This window comes from Mauremys reevesii, linkage group 16 (assembly GCF_016161935.1).
Source record: "Mauremys reevesii isolate NIE-2019 linkage group 16, ASM1616193v1, whole genome shotgun sequence".
NCBI lineage: Eukaryota > Metazoa > Chordata > Testudines > Geoemydidae > Mauremys > Mauremys reevesii.
In genome coordinates, this window is record NC_052638.1 from 1424047 (window position 1) to 1443528 (window position 19482).

General features: G+C 46.7%; 1 protein-coding gene across 2 annotated transcripts in view; it reads left to right on the top strand.

Moving 5' to 3' along the window:
- The first annotated feature begins 834 nt into the window (after nucleotides 1-834).
- The window catches only part of CFDP1 (craniofacial development protein 1), a 146390-nt gene continuing 127742 nt past the window's right edge, over nucleotides 835-19482 (top strand). Inside the window, exons 1-4 of one of the 2 annotated variants that reach the window (XM_039503789.1) lie at nucleotides 835-1108; nucleotides 3891-3999; nucleotides 5026-5266; nucleotides 7758-7876. In XM_039503789.1, the coding sequence (XP_039359723.1) occupies nucleotides 1054-1108; nucleotides 3891-3999; nucleotides 5026-5266; nucleotides 7758-7876 (524 nt within the window). In that variant the 5' untranslated portion in view covers nucleotides 835-1053. The remainder of the gene's footprint in view (nucleotides 1109-3890; nucleotides 4000-5025; nucleotides 5267-7757; nucleotides 7877-19482) is intronic. The other variant, XM_039503788.1, reaches the window with a different exon arrangement.

A 19482-nucleotide genomic window follows, 5' to 3' on the forward strand; every position in this document is an offset into this window, starting at 1 on the left:
GACTGCAGGCACCATCCGCAGAGCTGGCCCCCACGGCTCCTCCTGCTTTGACCGGCGCCTCCCTCACTGCTCACCACGCCTGTCAGCCAAAGGCCTGGCCACCCCGTGCAGTGACTTCGCTCTGAAGCCTGAGCCCAAGTGCTGCACGGGGAGGAGGGTAGGCAGGTAATTAACTGGCCATCTATTTTTAAGGCAATAAAGGAACATAGGGTAGCAGCAAGATGGTTGGTGCAGGGACCCTGTGTGTGTTATCAGCCTCCGAGCATTGTATAATCACAGCTTGGACTGGAAATCTATCAACTGATGAAGTATTCAGTATTTTGTATTCACCCACAAAAGCTCGTGCTCCAATACATGTTAGTCTATAAGGTGCCACAGGGCTCTCTGTAGCTTGGCAACAGACTGAATGCAGCAACTGCATAGACAATAGCTAATTCAGCCTCAGGCTCCTCTAGCAAGGTGGGCCAGTGTCATTATCCCCAGGAGTGGAGAGGCAAAGTCACCTGCCCATAGCCTCGCAGCGAGCTGGGCACAGAACCCAGGCATCTGGCTCACAGCAAAGTGCACAGCTACTACGGAACTACAAGCCCCACAGCTGCGGGGAGCGCAAGGCGCGCTAGGACGTACTGGTCCCAGCAGCAGCCTGGCGCTTCTTTCGGACAGAGAGCGCCGCACAGCAGAAAAGCCATTTCCGTATCCAGGTAGCGCCGGATGTTCCTTTCCGTTCCCTTCCGGTTCCCCTCAATGAGGTGAGGGCCGGTTAGTTCCTCTATGGCTCGCGCAGGATCACAGGGGACGCTCTAGCCTCTCAGCTCATAGCTCTATGGTGCCTCCTATCGCAATAGGGCGCTCTAAGCCTCCCAGTGCGTGGCTCTATGGTACCTCCCCCACGGACGCGAGCACCAACAGGCGCTCTAGCCGACCCCCTTTGATTCTATAGCTCAGGCGCGAGTCGCGGAGGGCGCTCTAGGCCGCTTTGCTACGTCTCTCTGGTGCCGGCTGGCGGCCTGAGCGGCTGGCTTGGAACAGGCGGCGGCGGTGCCGGCCGGCAGCATGTCGGGATCGGAGGAGTATTCCTCCGCCGAGGACGAGGACTATGTGCCCTCAGGTGGGGCGGGAAGGGGAACCTCCGCGCACAGCGTCCCGGCGTTGGGGGGGGGGGGGCTGTGCTGGTGGGGGAGGGGCATTGGGGGCTATGATGGCAGAGGGAGGGGCGTGGGGAGCTGCGCTGGTGGGGGAGGGGCATTGGGAGGCTGTGATGGTGGGGCGGCTGTGCCGGGAAGGGGGGGGCAAGGGCGGCTTTTGCTGGAGTAATAACAATAACTTGGCTCTTACCCAGACCTCCTGGTGCGTAGATCCCAGAGCTCTTTGCAAAGGAGGCGATTAGCTCGCTGTGTTCAAGGAGCTGCATGAGCCCTGCCACAAGTGTGCGTGGTGTGAGCTGTGCCTCCAGTCAGTCAGCCAGCCAGCCTGTTTTAGGGTACACTGGGCCTCAGCTGGCCACATGCAGTCGTTTTCAAACCATGGCTCATAGCACTTGCTGGTGGCCCAGGAGGGCCAGCTGGACTCCTGGCTGCTGCAGAGGGTGTCAGTCTGTGGTTCTGTTCTTGGCCAGCCTCAGATTTTTGAGTCCTTCTCCAGTTACTGCCTTCAGCACCTCTCTTTGCTGCTGGTCATAACTCTCCAGAGCAGCTTCAGAGTGAAATTGGCTTGTTTCTAGTCAGTTTTCACTGTTGCCCAGGCATTCTGAATAGCTTCTATAAGTCAGTTTCATCCTGCAGTTGCAAGGAAGCGCTGAGCACCAATAGAGGCAGTCTGCAGACTCAGGCAGGTATCACTGCATCATTACACTTGGTTCACATGTGGAAGGTTTTCTTGGCTACCATAGTGGCTAGAAAGTTAGCTTTTTTAAAAAACAAAAGCTCAGATTGTGCAGAGTGAGGGTGTACATCCATAATGAGATCTGCAAACAGCGTGCAGAGCATCACATGCAACTCCAAGGTGAACAAGTCTCTATGTGCATCAGCATTTATATTGTGGTAGCACCTAATAGGCTGATGTTTTACCACACTGGTAAGATGTCTGTCACCCCCTGTCCTGTAACTTGGAGGTGCCTTGGTACCGGGCGGCTGTGGTTCAGATCCCTGATGTTATATAGCCAGCCCACAAGCATATGGTCTCACCTTGGTCCTCACCAGTCTAGTTACTTCTGGTAGGGTGATCCCAACATCTGGAGTCTCCCCAAATCCATCTTCCATGAGTTCTTAATTGCCAGCTGTTCAGACCATTCTCCTGTGGTTCATCAGTTCCAAAGGTGTGAAACCAGCCCTCCAGTTATCAGTTGATTTTGGTGTACACGCTCCACACAGTTTGCACACCAGAACCTACATGGGATAAAATTAAACCAAAAGTTTAATAGAAAACCTACAGACTCCAAGATGAACTAGTAAGGGAAAGCAGATATGCATAAGTTACAAAGAAAATAAACATATAGATGCAACCCTCAGGCTTTATACTTTTCTATTGGATAAAATCCCTTGTCTAATGCAAGTTACCTATTGTCTTTTAACAGCTTTCTGGTGCTCCCATTAAGCTGTAGGGGGGATCTCATGTTCGTGGGTAGCTTTCCTTCGAGAAGCTGTCCCTCAGTTTCTAGATGATCAGCCTCTCCTCCAAGACTCTTTTTAAAAAGCTTTGTCCTTTTTAAATTATCCCGGGTCTGATCTACACTACACAGTTAGGTCGACAAAGGCAGTTTACATTGACCTAACTCTGGAAGTGTCTACACTAAAATTTTACTCCTGCTGACATAACTGCCCTGCTACACTGACTTAACTCCTCCACGAGAAACGTAGAGTCAAGGTTGATGTAGTTAGGTCCACACACTGTCAGTGTAGACACTGTGTTGCTTACATCGACTGTTACTGGCTTTCAGAAGCCGTCCCACAATGCCCCACACTGTGACAGTACCCGCCAACACAACGAGCAAAGTGTAGGCACGCACAACCGATGTAATTACTGCAGCGGCTGTATGCTGATGTAAATTAGGTCAACTTAATTTTGTAGTGTAGCTATGTCCTTAGATTATGGTTGATTCATGGTTATTCATGGGGAAATTCCCTCTTGACATGATACCTGGGGATGTCTCACTGTCTTTCCATTAACTCAAATGGTCCATCCTTGTCTTTTCCTGGGCTGGATAATGAATGGGTATTTGCAAATGGTGTAATGTAAACAACTTGTTTGGGAGGTGCCCCTCCCCGCTTGTCTGCTATGCCACCCTGCTGTGATTTGTAACTGAAGCTTATGAGCCCAGTTTTCTATATACATAAATATATAATTCATCACCATGGTCTGTTTACATATCTAATAATGACTATTAAGTTAGAGCATTACAAGCTTTTATAAGAGCTCTTACTTGATGTATTTATATACTACAACAACGAAGTATGCAACCAGTCAGTTTAATGGCTTATATTTGGGATTTAAACTTTCTGGTCTCCCCTTGGTGTGTCTGGACATTGATTGTCACGTAGGCCAACCAGGCTGAGGCCCCACTATGCTAGGTGCTATGCAAACATAGTAAATGGCAGAGTCTAAAAGACAGGTCCTAACAAGTGGCATGATAGAATTGAGCACTTCCCTCTGAAGCCTTACTGCTAAGGAACCTTTGAACACAGTATGCCTATAGCTTGTTTCGCCAGCATGCTTTCTGTTGGCAGGCGGAGGAGAAGGTTCCACTGGCAAGACTTGGATATGCCACATAGTTACGATTCTAATTTTGGCAAATGGGTTGTTTGAAACCATTTTTTCCTGTAGCAAGAGCAGAAGCGTCTTTGTTTTCCTCTGTTTCTTGGGTGATTGTGGGTCCTGCTGCTGTGTGGTTCCAGGTGGGGAGTACAGCGAAGATGATGTGAGCGAGTTGGTCAAGGAAGACGAGGATGAGGAGAAACCATACAAAGAAAAAGGCAAAAAAAGTTCCAAAGCCACTGTGTGCAGGTAAATGCCAAATCCACCCCATCTTAATGGGATCATAAGGGCTTCATTGCTAAGTCACTGGGGTCAGCCGCAATCACCCTCCCTCACATCAGTCACGAAAATGCGGTGTAGTTTAAGCTTTTCTCTTTGGTTACAATTAAAGGTTACCTGCAAAGACAGTACAAAAAGTGCCAAACTTATAAGGGACGATTGTCAAAGAGCATTATCTCTGTTCTGCAGACAGATGTGGAGACAAAGGTTAGATGATTTGCCATAGGCCACGCTGGAAGTCAGTGTCAGAGCCAGGAATAGAGCCCAGTTCCTGTCCTCCAGGTCTAGGCTCTTTCCTCTAGAACAGTGGCTCTCAACCTTTCCAGACTACTGTACCCCTTTCAGGAGGCTGATTTATCTTCCGTACCCCAAGTTTCACCTTAAAAACTACTTGCTTACAAAATCAGATGTAAAAATACAAAAGTGTCACAGGACACTATTACTGAAAAATTGCTGACTTTCCAATTTTTTCCATATAATTATAAAAGAAATCAGTTCAATATAAATATTGTACTTACATTTTAGTGTATAGTATAGAGAGCAGTGTAAATAAGTCATTGTCTGTGTGAAATTTTAGTTAGTACTGACTTCACTAGTGCTTTTTATGTAACCTGTAAAACATGGCAAATCTCTAGATGAGTTGATGTACTCACTGGAAGACCTCTGCATACTCCCAGAGGTACACATACCCGGTTGAGAGCCACTGCTCTAGAATGCTTACTTCCTTACCCAAGTTCTCCATCTCCACCAGTCTTAGTAGCATGGGCTTTTGCCATATAATAGAGCATTTAAAGAGATTCTCTGAATCTTGCCCTTCAACTTTCTGACCAGTGTGGGGTTCTGGCTCAGTGTCTCCCCTTGAAGGTAAGTGGAAGCCTCATGGTTAGAATCCAGCAGTCTTTAAATACAGAATCGTCAAGTCACTTCACCCATGCTCATGTTTCTACTGGTGGGGCTTTGCCCTATCTCAGCATTCCTGTTGTCATCTGTTCCCAGGAAAAGGAAGAGAGGAGGCCTCTTGTTAGTGCTAGGGGAAAGAGAGGAATCGAAGGATCAACAAAGCGACAGTGAGGAGAAAGAGGAGGCTGACAGTCTAAGGCAGGTGAAAGGAGGCAGAGCGGAGGAGGAGGAGAAAAAGAAGAAAGAGGATGCTCTGTGGGCCAGTTTCCTCAGTGATGTGGGTCAGAAATCTAAAGCACCGGCTGCTGCTCAGCTGACCAGTCCACAGACTAACAAGGTAATGGAGAAACCTGGTTGGGGCAGTTTTTATTGTATGGAGTGGGGGAAAGAATCCAAAGGATTAAAATCTGCAGATGGTGATGAATAGTTCTAGTTAGTATTGAGTGTTGTCTTGAAAAGCAAAACAATGGATTCTCCCTACCCCGAATGTGGCCTTGTAGGGCGAGGGTGTCAGAAATGGGGTTGAGCTCTTGGCACCAGCCGGAGTGCTGAAGCCAGAGTCTTTTATTCCAGTTGGAAAGAAGTGACACCGTAAAGGGTGCTGATCTGTCCTGGCTGCTTTTGGTGCTAAGCAGCAGCTTTCTTTGCCTTTCTCTGAGCGTACAATTGGGCACAGATGTCCCTATAAGGTACAAGGCCTATCTCCTCACTAGCTTTGGCATGGACGCTTCATCTAGCCTGTTGCACTGGCTAAGAGTGGTGAAGTCCTGGCTAAACCCTTCAGTATGATGGTGGGATGGGAAGGTCTGGTCCAGCATGGGAAGGAGGGGAACTGGAGCTGCCAGCTGCCAATGGCTTGTCAGGTTCCTGTTAAATGTTGGGCAGGTTGACCCCCCCTACCATGGGCTGCATGCAGCTGCAAATGGCAAATGTAATTTGCATGAGTGCCTCTAGTGCAGCACTGTTCCTCTTTGGTTCCATTTGCATTTCCTAAAAGGACGATTAGGAGGAGGGGAAACATGGGGTGTAAAACATACCAATGCGACCCCCTGCAATCCAGGCTGTCCTGAAGATGCTGCAGGTTTGGATTGTCACTCTGGGATGAAAGGGGATCTCATCTCTCTGCTGCCTTTCTCTGAAGTGGTGCTTTTTAACATAAACTGCTTGGCTGTGGAGTCTCTGACCCAACTGTCCTTTTCTCCACGGCAGAAGTCTGACATTATAAAGCCCATTGATTTGGGGTTCTTTGGTCAGGGTATGCTTTGTTGTAAACATTTCAGCACAAGAACCTGAATGAGAAACTAACTAGAACTACTATTAACCTAATGAACTTGACTAATCCAAGTGGTTTGGCACTTACTGGTAGCTGGTCACATGGAGGTAGCTCCCCCTAGCTTTCAGCTGCTAAATTGCAATACCTCCACCTCCCCCTTAAAATACATTATTTTCCTAATGTCACTTTTCAATGTCCTTGAAGACAATAGGGATGAACAGGAGTCAGTGAGGGCTCAGTTTGCCCCCAGAACCTTAAGTAGAGGCAGTGGTGAGTGAAAGGAAGGAACCCAGATTGACTCTCAGATCCCAATATGAGTGTACAGGGCTGGCAGCTATAAAAAAAAATTGTAAACTTGAGCATACATGCACTGTAGTCATTGAGCGACATGAAACACAGATCCCCACAAGGCCATTTATACAGAGCCACCCTTCAGAATATAGCTGCATCTGAAGGCTCCAAAATGGATTCAGTTGTATAATCCTTGGTTTTCATTTGCTCATAACTTTTAGAAAAAAAATCTCCAGTTGGGTTGAAATCTTCATGCTTGGTCTCTTCCCAAAGGTGAAGTGGTGCCTGTTGAGCATTTGAGTCACTTACATTCAAGATTGTTTTAAAAATAAGATGGTGAAAAAATACACTATTCTGATAGTTGCTTTTTTGCAGGCTTATTGCTAAAAAATGGCTGGACTTTGAAAGTTCCATATGCAGTTAATTCTCAGTGCAGAGTCCGGGCTAGGTTTGGGAAATCTTGGTTTTGGATTTCTTAAAGTCATATCTGTTTTTAAATGGATAGAAAACAGAAGTGTTACAGGCATGCTTGAAAAGTTTGCAGTTGTCATTTGTGTGCACCATTGTAAATAGCAGTTGTTTCTGACTGGGGACACTGCCTGACCAGAAGCTAACCCAGTTCCTGGTAGCTAAAAATCTGAAGACTTTTCCTTAAAACAAAGTATAATAATTAACTAAGGCAATTAAATGCAAACACTAGTGTTAATATAAGGATGAGAAATCAGTCATCAGAAAATTCTCAAGAGCTCTACTGCAACAGGAATGTAACCATTTTGTATAGATGTATTTTCTCTTTGTTTTCCCTGTTTAAAAGCAAACTGTAGTACATTGCTTTTAGTTGTTGAAAGGTTATGGGACAGGTGAGTGTAATTTGGTAGTAGAAAGCTTAATTTGGGATTTCCAGATGTTTACCTAATTTCTGAACTTTATACTGATGCTAGTTTTTGCATTTGGTCCCTTAAAGGGCAGCCCTTGGATTCCTCGGGCTTTTCTGCTGGATGTGCAGAAGAGTCTGAGGTTCCAATCTTGGCCCTGCAATGAGGGTTAGAATCCAAGTGGCAAATTTAAATCTGCCAGCTGAGCCACTAATCTCCTTTGCCATTATTGTGGGTGACTTGCTTTGGATAGTGACCACTGGAGCCAGGATCTGAGCTGTAAATCCAGTGCCTCGCACTGATGGGGCGGTCCATAGGCCACTTGACATAATTAGGTGGTGTCTCTGCAGGTTTCAGGTTCTTTGATTTGTCATTGCTGTGTTTCTCAGACTACAGAGGAGAAGAGTTCGAGCAAACTCCAGGAAGAAGCAAAAGAGCCAGAGAAGCCAAAAGAGATGGCAAAAGTGACAATCACCAAAGTGTTTGATTTTGCAGGTGAAGAGGTCAGGTGAGTTTGCCTTTAGCTGGTATGTCCAAGTTATTGTATGTTGCCTTTGGAAAATGAGTGTCTAGAACATCTGTCTTCCTGCTAAAATGTTGGTGGTGCAGAGCAGAGCTAGATGCTCCTTCTGTTCTCAGTGTGCGGTTCTAGTTCCGTAACTGACCATGGACAACTCTTGTAATGCAAATTGTACTGCAGTTCACTGTAGCTCTGGGTGACCCATGAAGTCTTGTTAAAGACAAGACACAGGGATAGTAGCACCTTGCTGTTAGCCAACTCCCTTATAAAACTGACAGACATAGGGCTGGACTAATGAGTTGTTTGACACTGGGTGTGCTTTGAGGAGCTGGTTCTCTTCAAAGCCTTCCATGAGCAAAGGCCTGACTATCTCTTGGACTGTGTCTCCTTTCACATCCCTGTGAGAGTGCTGGGATCAACATGTAGGCTGCAGTTGAGGGAGCTTAAGACAAAGCTCATAGAATCATAGAACTGGAAGGGGCCTCGAAAGATCTTCTAGTCCAATCACCTGCACTCATGGCAGCACTAAGTATTATCTAGACCATCCCTGGCAAGGGATTGTCTAACCCGCACTTAAAAAAATCTCCAATAATGGAGACTCTTTGCTGCTTTTTCCAATAATGGAGATTCCACAACCTCCCTCGTCAGTTTATTCCAGTGCTTAACTACCCTGATAATTAGGAAGTTTTTCCTAATGTTCAACCTAAACTGGCCTGGTGCTGCAATTTAAGCCCATTGCTTCTTGACCTGTCCTCAGAGGTTAACAAGAACAGTTTTTCACTTTCTTCCTTGTACTTGAAAACTGTTATCTTGTCCCTCCTCAGTCTTCTCTTCTCCAGACTAAATAAGCCCATTCTTTTCAATCTTCCCTCACAGAACATGTCTTCTAGACCTTTAATCATTTTTTCTTGCTCTTCTCTGGACTCTCTCCAGTTTGTTCACATCTTTCCTGAAATGTGGTGCCCAGAACTGAACACAATACTCCAGTTGAGGCCTAATCAGCGCAGAGTAGAGCAGAAGAAGTACTTCTTGTGTCTTGCTTACAACACTCCTGCTAATACAGCTCGGAAGGATGTTTGCCTTTTTTTTTTTTTTTTTTTTGGAACAGTGTGACACTGACGACACACATTTAGCTTGTGATCCACTACAACCCCCAGATCCCTTTCCACAGTACTCCTTCCTAGGCAGTCACTTCCCATTTTGTATGTGTGCAACTGATTGTTCCTTCCTAAGTGGAGCACTTTGCATTTGTCTGTATTGAATTTCATCCTGTTTACTTCAGACCATTTCTCCAGTTTGTCCAGATCATTTTGAATTTTAATCCTATCTGCAGCCCCCCCAGCTGGGTATCGTCCGTAAACTTTATAAGTGTACTGTCTATGCCATTTATTTAAATTATTAATGTGATGATGATGATGACAGTAGTGGGGCAGGTTTCTCAGTGGACAGTGATGGAACATCCTTCTGTGGAGCTTAGTCGCTGGCCATCTTCAGAGCACAAGGGTAAACTCGCTACTTTGCTTAGGCCTTCCCTCAATGAGGGATACTGGCAAATGGCTTGCCAGCCTCTACCCCATGGAATTCAGCCACCTTGCAGGATGATGTGTCAGGAAGTGCAGGGCATTCGGTCATAGTGGGACAACGGTGATGCCTCTTATTTTAAATGCCACAGTGAGAAACATGTTAGCAATGCCCGAAGTTAGCATTGAGGAGCATTGGCTGTGCTGGGTTGGTGAAGCTTGCATAATGCCTGGCTGCATTATGGCCTGGTAAAGATAATGATGTTGGCAACAGAATAGAATCGTCACTCTACGTAATAAAGGCAAAATGCTGATCCCTGATCTCATGAAAAATTAAAACGTATGGAATTGAATTCTCCACCAGGGGGAGCCAAACCCAAGCAATAACACCCCAATGTTATCCAAGAAAGAAGAGGGAAGCATAGATAAACTGCTCCCAATGACATTGCTTTTAATTATGGGTGATTGAGTGATATGGAAAGACAGTGAGCCAGTCACATAACTTGGACCTATTTCTCAGTGGAATTAGTACTGTTGAAATAATTGATACCTTGTATTTTCTGAAGATAGCACCTTCTGTTGGAGAATCTCCAAGTGCTTTTCATATGGTAATGAGGTAAGCCTCCCAATTGTGGTGCCTCAGTTTCCCTGTGTATAAAATGGAGATACTGTATACCTTCTGGAGGGTGGGCAGGGGACTTTCCCAAAAGCGTCTGTTGCAGAGTCACAAAGAGAACCTAGGTGCCCTGGCTCCCAGTACTCTACTCTAAGTGCTAGGTTCCATTGCTTCTCTCCAGGACTGTTTTAAGACTTGAACCTTTGCATATGTTCTTATTTCTTACCCACACATATGAGAAATAGAAGTTCAGATGCAGTTGTGCTCTTAAATGAAAAGAGACTAATCAGTGACACTGCAGGTTGCCAGTTTAAAAACCTACACTGCTACTTGGATAAAGCAGCTTCTCAGCCAAATGAAGCATTGCAGAGACATGTTCCCTCTCAGTTACCAAAGGACTCTTTCCTCCCTTCACATCACACAAACGCCTCTTATTCAGGATACAGTCTAATTAGAGGTATAAGAGGTTTGCTCAGCAAGAAACTATTACTGAATTTTTCTGAAATCTGTGGGATGTGGATCTGCAGTTGCTATTGCTGATTCAAGTCTCTTGTGCATATAGGTGAGTATGATAAGCGTATAGTTTAAAGGAGGACTTTGATTAATAGGCAAATGTACCTTGTAGGTTTTCTTAAGGACACCAGTATTCCATGGGTGGAAGAGTGCTTAAGCATTAATGCCTTTAAAGCAGGGATTGTCAAAGGAGCCTAGCAGAATTAGATGAATTTATTCTCCTTTGACAATCTTAGCCTTAATTTTTCTCTCTTGTCCTCAGGAAAGAGCCTCTTGCTGAACGGCAGGACAGCACTGTGAGGGAGACAAGGGTGTTGTGAGCTTCTCCAGGCATGAGATCTGTCCCTAAATCTGTCTTGGGCATATGGAGGGGGCCCATTACCACAATAGCTAGATCTTGCAAAATGGATGTGAGAATTCTCACTGCCCTTCCTCACTATGGTGGTGATAATTTTGGGGAGGAGGGATTGGGGACGGATTATTTTATTCCTGCCTGTCAAAAGGAGTGACATGCCCTGGGGAGTAAAATTTAGCAAGGGGCTCAAATACTGAGCTCAGGGCTTTAAACATCAATATCCACTCATTCAAGCTACAGCTTTTTAATATTACATCCTGAATGCCCTACATTAATGTAAGGCATCTTTTTCCTGCAGGAGTTGCTTTTCTGGCAGCCTCCCACTCTTTAGCAGTGGGCTTATCTCTAAGGGGTCTGTCGGAGAAATGAGTTCAGTTACTAGTTAAACTGTCACTTCTTTCTAGAATAAATCAAATCTGGGGATTTGGTGTAATCCTGCAAACCACCAAGGTTAATTTATTTTATATTGTTTAAAGCAAGCCCTGTGTCAGCAAGTCCCCAAAGCTTGGGGTGGCTCGAGATAGACCAGCAGAGCAATGCCATCCATAGCTTGTGGTGAATAACCAGCCTGAAGCTCCAGCCATTCTGGCATCAGAGTAATTGACACCCCAATCGCCCAGCTACTTGCATCTCACAGCATCCCATACTGCAGGCTGCCAGTAAAGATTCCATGGACCATGGCTTGAGACCCACCCCTGTGAACACCCCTCTGAACAGTGCTAGGTTGGGGAAGTGGGGGTGTTCTTTTCTTTAAAGGAATATGATGCTGTTTGTACACAATGGTAGCTTATAGAAAGGGCCTGAAAACCAAACACTGGATTTTTCTCCCAGGGAGATAACTGGCAAGTGTCTGTTATGCTGTTTTCTAAGTGGGCTGAGGCTGCATTTCAGGAATGGTTCCTTTTTTGAAAACTATAGAATTTAGATCAAGATTTAAGCCTGGATAGCTTTGAGGTACAGATCTCAATGGTCTTTTCTTGAACCTCTTATTGCCTAGAAACCATTTATTTTTATTCTTATACAGATACAGAGAAAACACGTCTAATCTGCAACACAAGGTGTTTAATACAGAACCACCCCAAGCTTCCTAGGGGATGGGGTGGGAAAGGCACCTCTATGTCCAGCCCATTGTGTCATGTAGGATATTCCATGATTCCAGGCCCAGGAGAAACCACCTTTTCCTATATTAGATTAATTAATCTAATTAGACTAAGTCTGCTGTTGGCTCACCCTTGCTAGCTTAGAGAAGCTTCTTAGTGGGTTCAGAATATTAAAAATGCCAAATAAAGGACCAAGTTTGTGGCCTACTCTGTTTTCTAAATTAAGTTTACCTATTACTATTCAGAGCTGAAGCATCTCAGTCTTGGAATTATTCATGATCGTTCTTCGATGGCTGATTTCCATTTCTCCTTGGCACCTATTCCCCTGTTCTGACACTGTCTCTGCCGCTTATTGTCAGCAGTTCATGTCCCTTTTGTGTGCAATAGGCACGGAGCAGCGGGCGATTGTCACCCAGAGAGCTGTAAATAGTGGACTGTGGGAGCAATTTGCAAAGCCCGTTTACCTCTCAATGAAAGTTCAGCATCGTCTCGCAGCACCTGGGTGGATAGAAGCCCTTTTGAAGCACTCTGCTTTATGAACTTGCCTCATGATGCAAGGCATGCAGCTGCATTAATAAGCAGCAGTTCTCTGGTGCCAGTCTAATTACAGATAAAAGCCCCTATCAGGAGGCTTGTGTTCTGGTTGGCTGCCGCAACTTCTGTGGCTCCTGGCCTTTCTGTCGATTACTGCTGAGCACTGGGTACAGAAACCAATTTCCAGCTGGAAGGGAGCGGGTGCTCATCCAGAATCGCAGTAAAACTGACCTAGTGTGAATGGAGCTGGCCATGAATCCATGCTATCACTGCAATGTGTCACGGGCCAGAATCCAAGCGGTTGGGAGGAGGCCAGAGAGAAGCCAGTTCTGATAACAATCAGAAACGGGGAGCTAATCTGAGAGCTCATTTCAGAAGACATTAATTACAGAGAGGAAGCATTGTCCAGTGGGCAGGGCACTTCCCTACCTTACAAGGATGGGAGGGTAACTGTACTGAGAGATTGTGAGGTGCTCACAGACTATGATGATAGGGGCTGTATAAGTACCATCAGTAGAGGTGATATCCATGCAACTAGAGACGCGATCTGGGTTGACTGGCCTGGCCTTTGGAGACCAGCTTTCTAGACCCGTGGCTCTATCCTTTTGAGTTTCAGCCATCCAGCCTCCTTAACTTCTCCAGGCTCCCCACCACCGCCACCACTCCTCGTCCTGTCCCCAGTCATGCATTTGCTTTAAATAGTGCTTGTGTGTGGGCTATTGAAACAACTGGCCCCTTTAGCTCCCCCACGGACAACATGGACAACCACATCCAGCTGCCCATGAAAGCGCACCCACACGAGACAAGCCACATAGAAAAAACACATGAATTTCCTGCAGGTCCCCAGTCATTGCAGTGGGCAGCTACCCCACTTCATTCCATGCACCAGGTGGCTCCATGCAAGGTTATAAACAGCAGCAGTCGTACCTTCAGCAAGGAGTGGTGCCTGCTGGATCCAGAGGAATCCCAGAACAGGTGGGACCAAGTACTCAGTGCTGCCCAAGGCTGCCCTTGTGATGAGTGTCTGGGTCTCTGTTTGAAACACAAGGGCCAGATTTAAGCAATGAGCTCTCTGCAGTTGGTTCCTCTTCCTAACTTTGCGGAGGGGCTTGCTGTTGTCTTTGTGGAAGCGTTTCTAATGCAATTAGAATCCATTTGTATTGCCCCTTGAGTAGTTCTCTTCCCACCCTTACCCTGAGGGACTCGCATCCTCCCTGGCAGATGGCTCCATCAGAGAACTTTGGAAAAACTTCCCTAAGACTGACTTTGTCCCAAGACTTCTCCTCGCAAGTTTGGAATCAAAGCCACTTTCATCTGGACACACAGTGAGGAGGTGCATTTATTTTTTCCCCAAAGCTCAGATCTAATCCACTCCTTGTAGGGATGCCGGTGTAGGGAGCTTGCCCAATGCGTGCCTTTACTTTCTGACTGCTCAGCTGCAGCAGCAGGGATGCTGGAACCTTCACTGGCACTGCTCTGCCAGGAATGCAAGACCACAGAGCTCTGGACATGAGGCCCATTGGAGCTGGAGTTTTACCACAGCCCTTGGCTGGGTGGAAATGGGGATAGTGGTTTCTTATCTGAGAAAATATTTGACGAATCACTTAGTTGACAACAGAAGATGGCTCACATGTGGAGCAGAACTGACTCAAGATCATCAGTTAAGGAGGGGCTCTACAATCTTCCTTAAATGTTTCTGAGCTGCACATTTGCTGATTAATTCAGGATGTTTCTGAAAGTGCTTTGCTGTGGCTACTGGGCTGATCATTAAAGCTTACCGCTGTTTTTAAGCCCCCTGCTAGAATGTCCACTGTACTGTCTAGGGCAGGGTTTCTCAGCCTGTGGGTCGGGACCCAAAATTGGGTCTCTGGAATGTTTCAAAGGGTTGTGTGCCGTTCCCACAGGGCTGGTTGGGCTCACCTCCCTGCTCCAGGCACTGCAACCTCTGGGTTCCCAGAGCCACTCAGGTTTGGCCCAGCTGTTGTGATGATGGCAGTCCGGGTAGGCCAAAGTTGAGTGAGTGGCCCTGCAACTCCATGAGCCAGGTCACAACTTCATTCACAAATTCGGTCCAGTTGAGGGTGGGGCCAAACATTAGCACTGCAACCCCTGAGGTTGCAATGCCCAGAGTGGAGAGCCAAGTCCACAGCACAGGAGCTGCCACTGTGGGGTGAGTGCCGGGCAGGATCCAGTCCCTCCGGGAGGCAGGATCTGACCGAAACCACTCCAAGGCCTTCACCCTCAGACTATTTACTGGGTCGGGACAGTCCATAAACATTTACAACTGGGTCCTGAGCCCACAAAGGTTGAGAGCCAATGGTCTAGGGCAGTGGACAAGCTGACCCTACTGGCTCTTTCACCAAAAGAGCTGTCCTGTTAATTAAATAGCTGCGAAAAACACCTGCTGGTGCAGATTCTTTGCCCCCAGTGTCAGGAAAACCAGTCATATGGAGTCTGCTTTTTTACACTGTCCCTTTAAGCTGAGTTTATTAAAATATCACGTGTGGATGTATAGTAGAAGCACGGGTAACAGAAGGCTCCCTGGTGTGTTTAAAGCCCTTTTGGACAGGAGGTTTTGCAAATGCAAAAGGAAAAAATGCTTAGCGTTTCTACAGAACTGTCCATCTAATTATGTCAAAGCACTTTCTAAAGGAACGTTTTTATAGATGTGGAAACTGAGGCAGAGGTTAACTGACATGGTTCAAGGTCACCCAGCAAGCCAGTGTCAGCACCTAGACCTCACTATCCCCCGGACTATATGACATATGGCTGGATGCAGTCAGTTCTTTGCATCAAGGAGGACTGCTGGCTCTGTGTGCAGAGCTGGGGTTGCACCTTTCAGTGGGGCCAGTATCTTAGCGGGGAGGGATAGCTCAGTGGTTTGAGCATTGGCCTGCTAAACCCAGGGTTGTGAGTTCAATCCTTGCGGGGGCCACTTAGGGATCTGGGGGAAAAATCAGTACTTGGTCCTGCTAGTGAAGGCAGGGGGCTGGACTCAATGACCTTTCAAGGTCCCTTCCAGTTCTAGGAGATTGGTATAGCTCCAATTATTATTATATTATATATATTATTATTAAATGTAGGGATTCAGGGAGGAAGAAGGGTCAGACAGAGGCATTTATCTTTTAAAGGTGAAATACAAAGCTTTTTAAAAACTGCCTAGAAGTTCTGATCAGTGACCAAATAGATCTGTGAACTTAACTTTAAAATAATTGCTGAGTTTAGGATTGTCACCTGTGTCAGGTGAAATTTAAAACACTGAACTTAGAACTTGGTAAGTAAAAGAGGCTGATTTCCAATCAGTACTGTTTATAAATGCCTTTGTAACTTTCAGTTGTACACATGAATTTAGTCACTGATTGGGTAGCTCATGGCTTAACAGCTTTTCAGTCCACCTTAAGGAAATAGAGCAAGGATCATTCTGGGGCAGTTACTCTTGACTGGGGTCCTAGAGATGGGCGAGGGTTCTTTTGGAGGGTGAAGGAGGTCAGGTTTGGCCATGACTTGAGGTAGGGAAAGCAAAGCCTGGGGGATAGTGGGTCTGAGGAGCTGAACCATTAAGGGTTTGCCTGTTCTGATAAAACCACACATCGAGCCTGATGCTGCAGGCCCCTTATGTGCAGGCTAGAGACTGAGGCTGGGAGTTGTGTCTGCAGAACTGCAACATTAAGCCCAATGCTGGGAGAGCAATACAGCGGTGCACAGACAATCCAGGAAGTTTTTGGAAAGTGTAGGGGACAATTTCCTGGTCCAAGTGCTGGAGGAACCAACTAGGGGCAGAGCTCTTCTTGACCTGCTGCTCACAAACAGAAGAATTAGCAGGGGAAGCAAAAGTGGATGGGAACCTGGGAGGCAGTGACCATGAGATGGTCGAGTTCAGGATCCTGACACAAGGAAGAAAGGAGAGCAGCAGAATACGAACCCTGGACTTCAGAAAGGAGTCCAGGAGAGCTGGCTGTATTTTAAAGAATCCTTATTGAGGTTGCAGGAACAAACCATCCCGATGTGTAGAAAGAATAGTAAATATGGCAAGCGACCAGGTTGGCTTAACAGTGAAATCCTTGCTGATGTTAAACACAAAAAAGAAGCTTACAAGAAGTGGAAGATTGGACAAATAACCAGGGAGGAGTATAAAAGTATTGCTCAGTCATGCAGGAGTGAAATCAGGAAGGCCAAATCACACTTGGAGTTGCAGCTAGCAAGAGATGTTAAGAGTAACAAGAAGGGGTTCCTCAGGTATGTTAGCAACAAGAAGAAAGTCAAGGAAAGTGTGGACCCCTTACTGAATGAGGGAGGCAACCTAGTGACAGAGGATGTGGAAGAAGCTAATGTACTCAATGCTTTTTTTGCCTCTGTCTTCACAAACAAGATCAGCTCCCAGACTGCTGCACTGGGCAGCACAGTGTGGGGAGAAGGTGACCAGCCATCTGTGGAGAAAGAAGTGGTTCGGGACTAGTTAGAAAAACTGGACGAGCACAAGTCCATGGGTCTGGATGCGTTGCATCCGAGGGTGCTAAAGGAGTTGCAGAGCCATTGGCCATTATCTTTGAAAACTCATGGTGAATGGGGGAGGTCTTGTATGACTGGAAAAAGGCTAATGTAGTGCCCATCTTTAAAAAAGGGAAGGAGGAGGATCCGGGGAACTGCAGGCCAGTCAGCCTGACCTCAGTCCCTGGAAAAATCATGGAGCAGGTCCTCAAGGAATCAATTCTGAAGCACTTAGAGGAGAAGAAAGCGATCAGGAACAGTCAGCATGGATTCACCAAGGGCAAGTCATGCCTGACTAACCTAATTGCCTTCTATGAGGCGATAACTGGCTCTGTGGATAAGGGGAAAGCAGTGGATGTGTTATTCCTTGACTTTAGCAAAACTTTTGATACGGTCTCCCACAGTATTCTTGCCAGCAAGTTAAAGTAGTATGGGCTGGATGAATGGACTATAAGGTGGATAGAAAGCTGGCTAGATCGTCAGGCTCAATGGGTAGTGATCAACGGCTCCATGTCTAGTTGGCAGCCGGTATCAAGTGGAGTGCCTCAAGCGTCGGTCCTGGGGCCGGTTTTGTTCAATATCATCATTAATGATCTGGAGGATGGTGTGGACTGCACTCTCAGCAAGTTTGCAGATGTCACTAAACTGGGCCGAGTGGTAGATACGCTGGAGGTTAGGGATAGGATACAGAGGGACCTAGACAAATTAGAGGACTGGGGCAAAAGAAACCTGATGAGGTTCAACAAGGACCAATCAAGTTCAATCCTTGAGGGGGCCACTTAGGGATCTGGGGCAAAAATTGGTCCTGCTAGTGAAGGCAGGGGGCTGGACTCAATGACCTTTCGAGGTCCCTTCCAGTTCTAGGAAATTGGTATATCTCCAATTATTACCTTTTTATTACCTAAGGACAAGTGCAGAGTCCTGCACTTAGGATGGAAGAATCCCATTAACTGTTAGACTAGGGACCAAATGGCTAGGAAGCAGTTCTGCAGAAAAGGACCTAGGGGTTACAGTGGACGAGAATCTGGATATGAGTAGACAGTATGCCCTTGTTGCCAAGAAGGCTAATGGCATTTTGGCCTGTATAAGTAGGGGCATTGCCAGCAGATCAAGGGACGTGATCATTCCCCTCTATTCGGCATTGGTGAGGCTTCATTTGGAGTACTGTGTCCAGTTTTAGGCCCCACACTACAAGAAGGATGTGGAAAAATTGGAAAGAGTCCAGCGGAGGGCAACAAAAATGTTAGGGGGCTGGAGCATATGACTTATGCGGAGAGGCTGAGGGAACTGGGATTGTTTAGTCTGCAGAAGAGAAGAATGAGGGGGGATTTGATAGCTGCTTTCAACTACCTGAAAGGGGGATCCAAAAGGGATGGATCTAGACTGTTCTCAGTGGTGGCAGATGTCAGAACAAGGAGTAATGGTCTCAAGTTGCAGTGGGGGAGGTTTAGGTTGGATATTAGGAGAAACTTTTTCACTAGTAGGGTGGTGAAGAACTGGAATGGGTTACCTAGGGAGGTGGTGGAATCTCCTTCCTTAGATGTTTTTAAGGTCAGGCTTGACAAAGCCCTAGCTGGGATGATTTAGTTGGGGTTGGTCCTGCTTTGAGCAGGGGGTTGGACTAGGTACCTCCTGACGTCCCTTCTAACCCTGATATTCTATGAATCTATGACCCTTACCGAGATGGGGAACTACAGAACAGTGGATCTGACCTGTGAGAGCTCTTAGCGTGCTGCCAAGAGCTGCCCCCTACAAAGCACCTTCCCTGCTCCCTGAGGGGTTCTTTAGTTACCACCATGCAGTATTCCACATCCCTGCTCAGCTCTGCCTTCTCTCCCAGTAACTGTAGTTTCACTCCTGCTCTTTCCACAGCAGCCAGGACCCCTGGGGTAGGGTGGTATCCCTTCTGCCTCCCAGGCTAGGTGGCTGAGTGAAAAATGAGCCCAAGGGTATGTCTGCTTTCCTGCCACAGTCCATAGGATGGAATTCTGCCTCTCGGTTCTGTTGGGCTATTCTTACACTTATGGCAGCATGTAGAGTACAGAACTATACATGTAGCTACATGCTGTGTCTGGCAGCGGGGAAAGGCTCCGGAAGCTCCCCACTACTAGAGCCTTTCACTGTGGCAAGGAAAGGCGCTGGCAGCATGGAATCTTCCCTCCTGGCTGCTGGAGCCTTTCTCACCACCTCCCCCTGCCAGAGCCTTTCCTCGCCGCAGTGAAAGGTTCTGGTAGTGGGGGGCAATACTGCTAAAGATAGCAGTATAGGCATGAGAGGTTCTGCTTGGCCTGCAGAGAGTGCTGCAAGGTTGTCAAGGTTCCTTCCCCACTCTGGACTTTAGAGTACAGATATGAGGATCTGCATGTGAACCCCTAAACTGAATTATCAGCTTAGATTTGGTTTTGCTGCCACCACTCCCAAATACTAATTCCCTTCCCTGGATAGTGTTGAGAGACTTCTTCACCAAG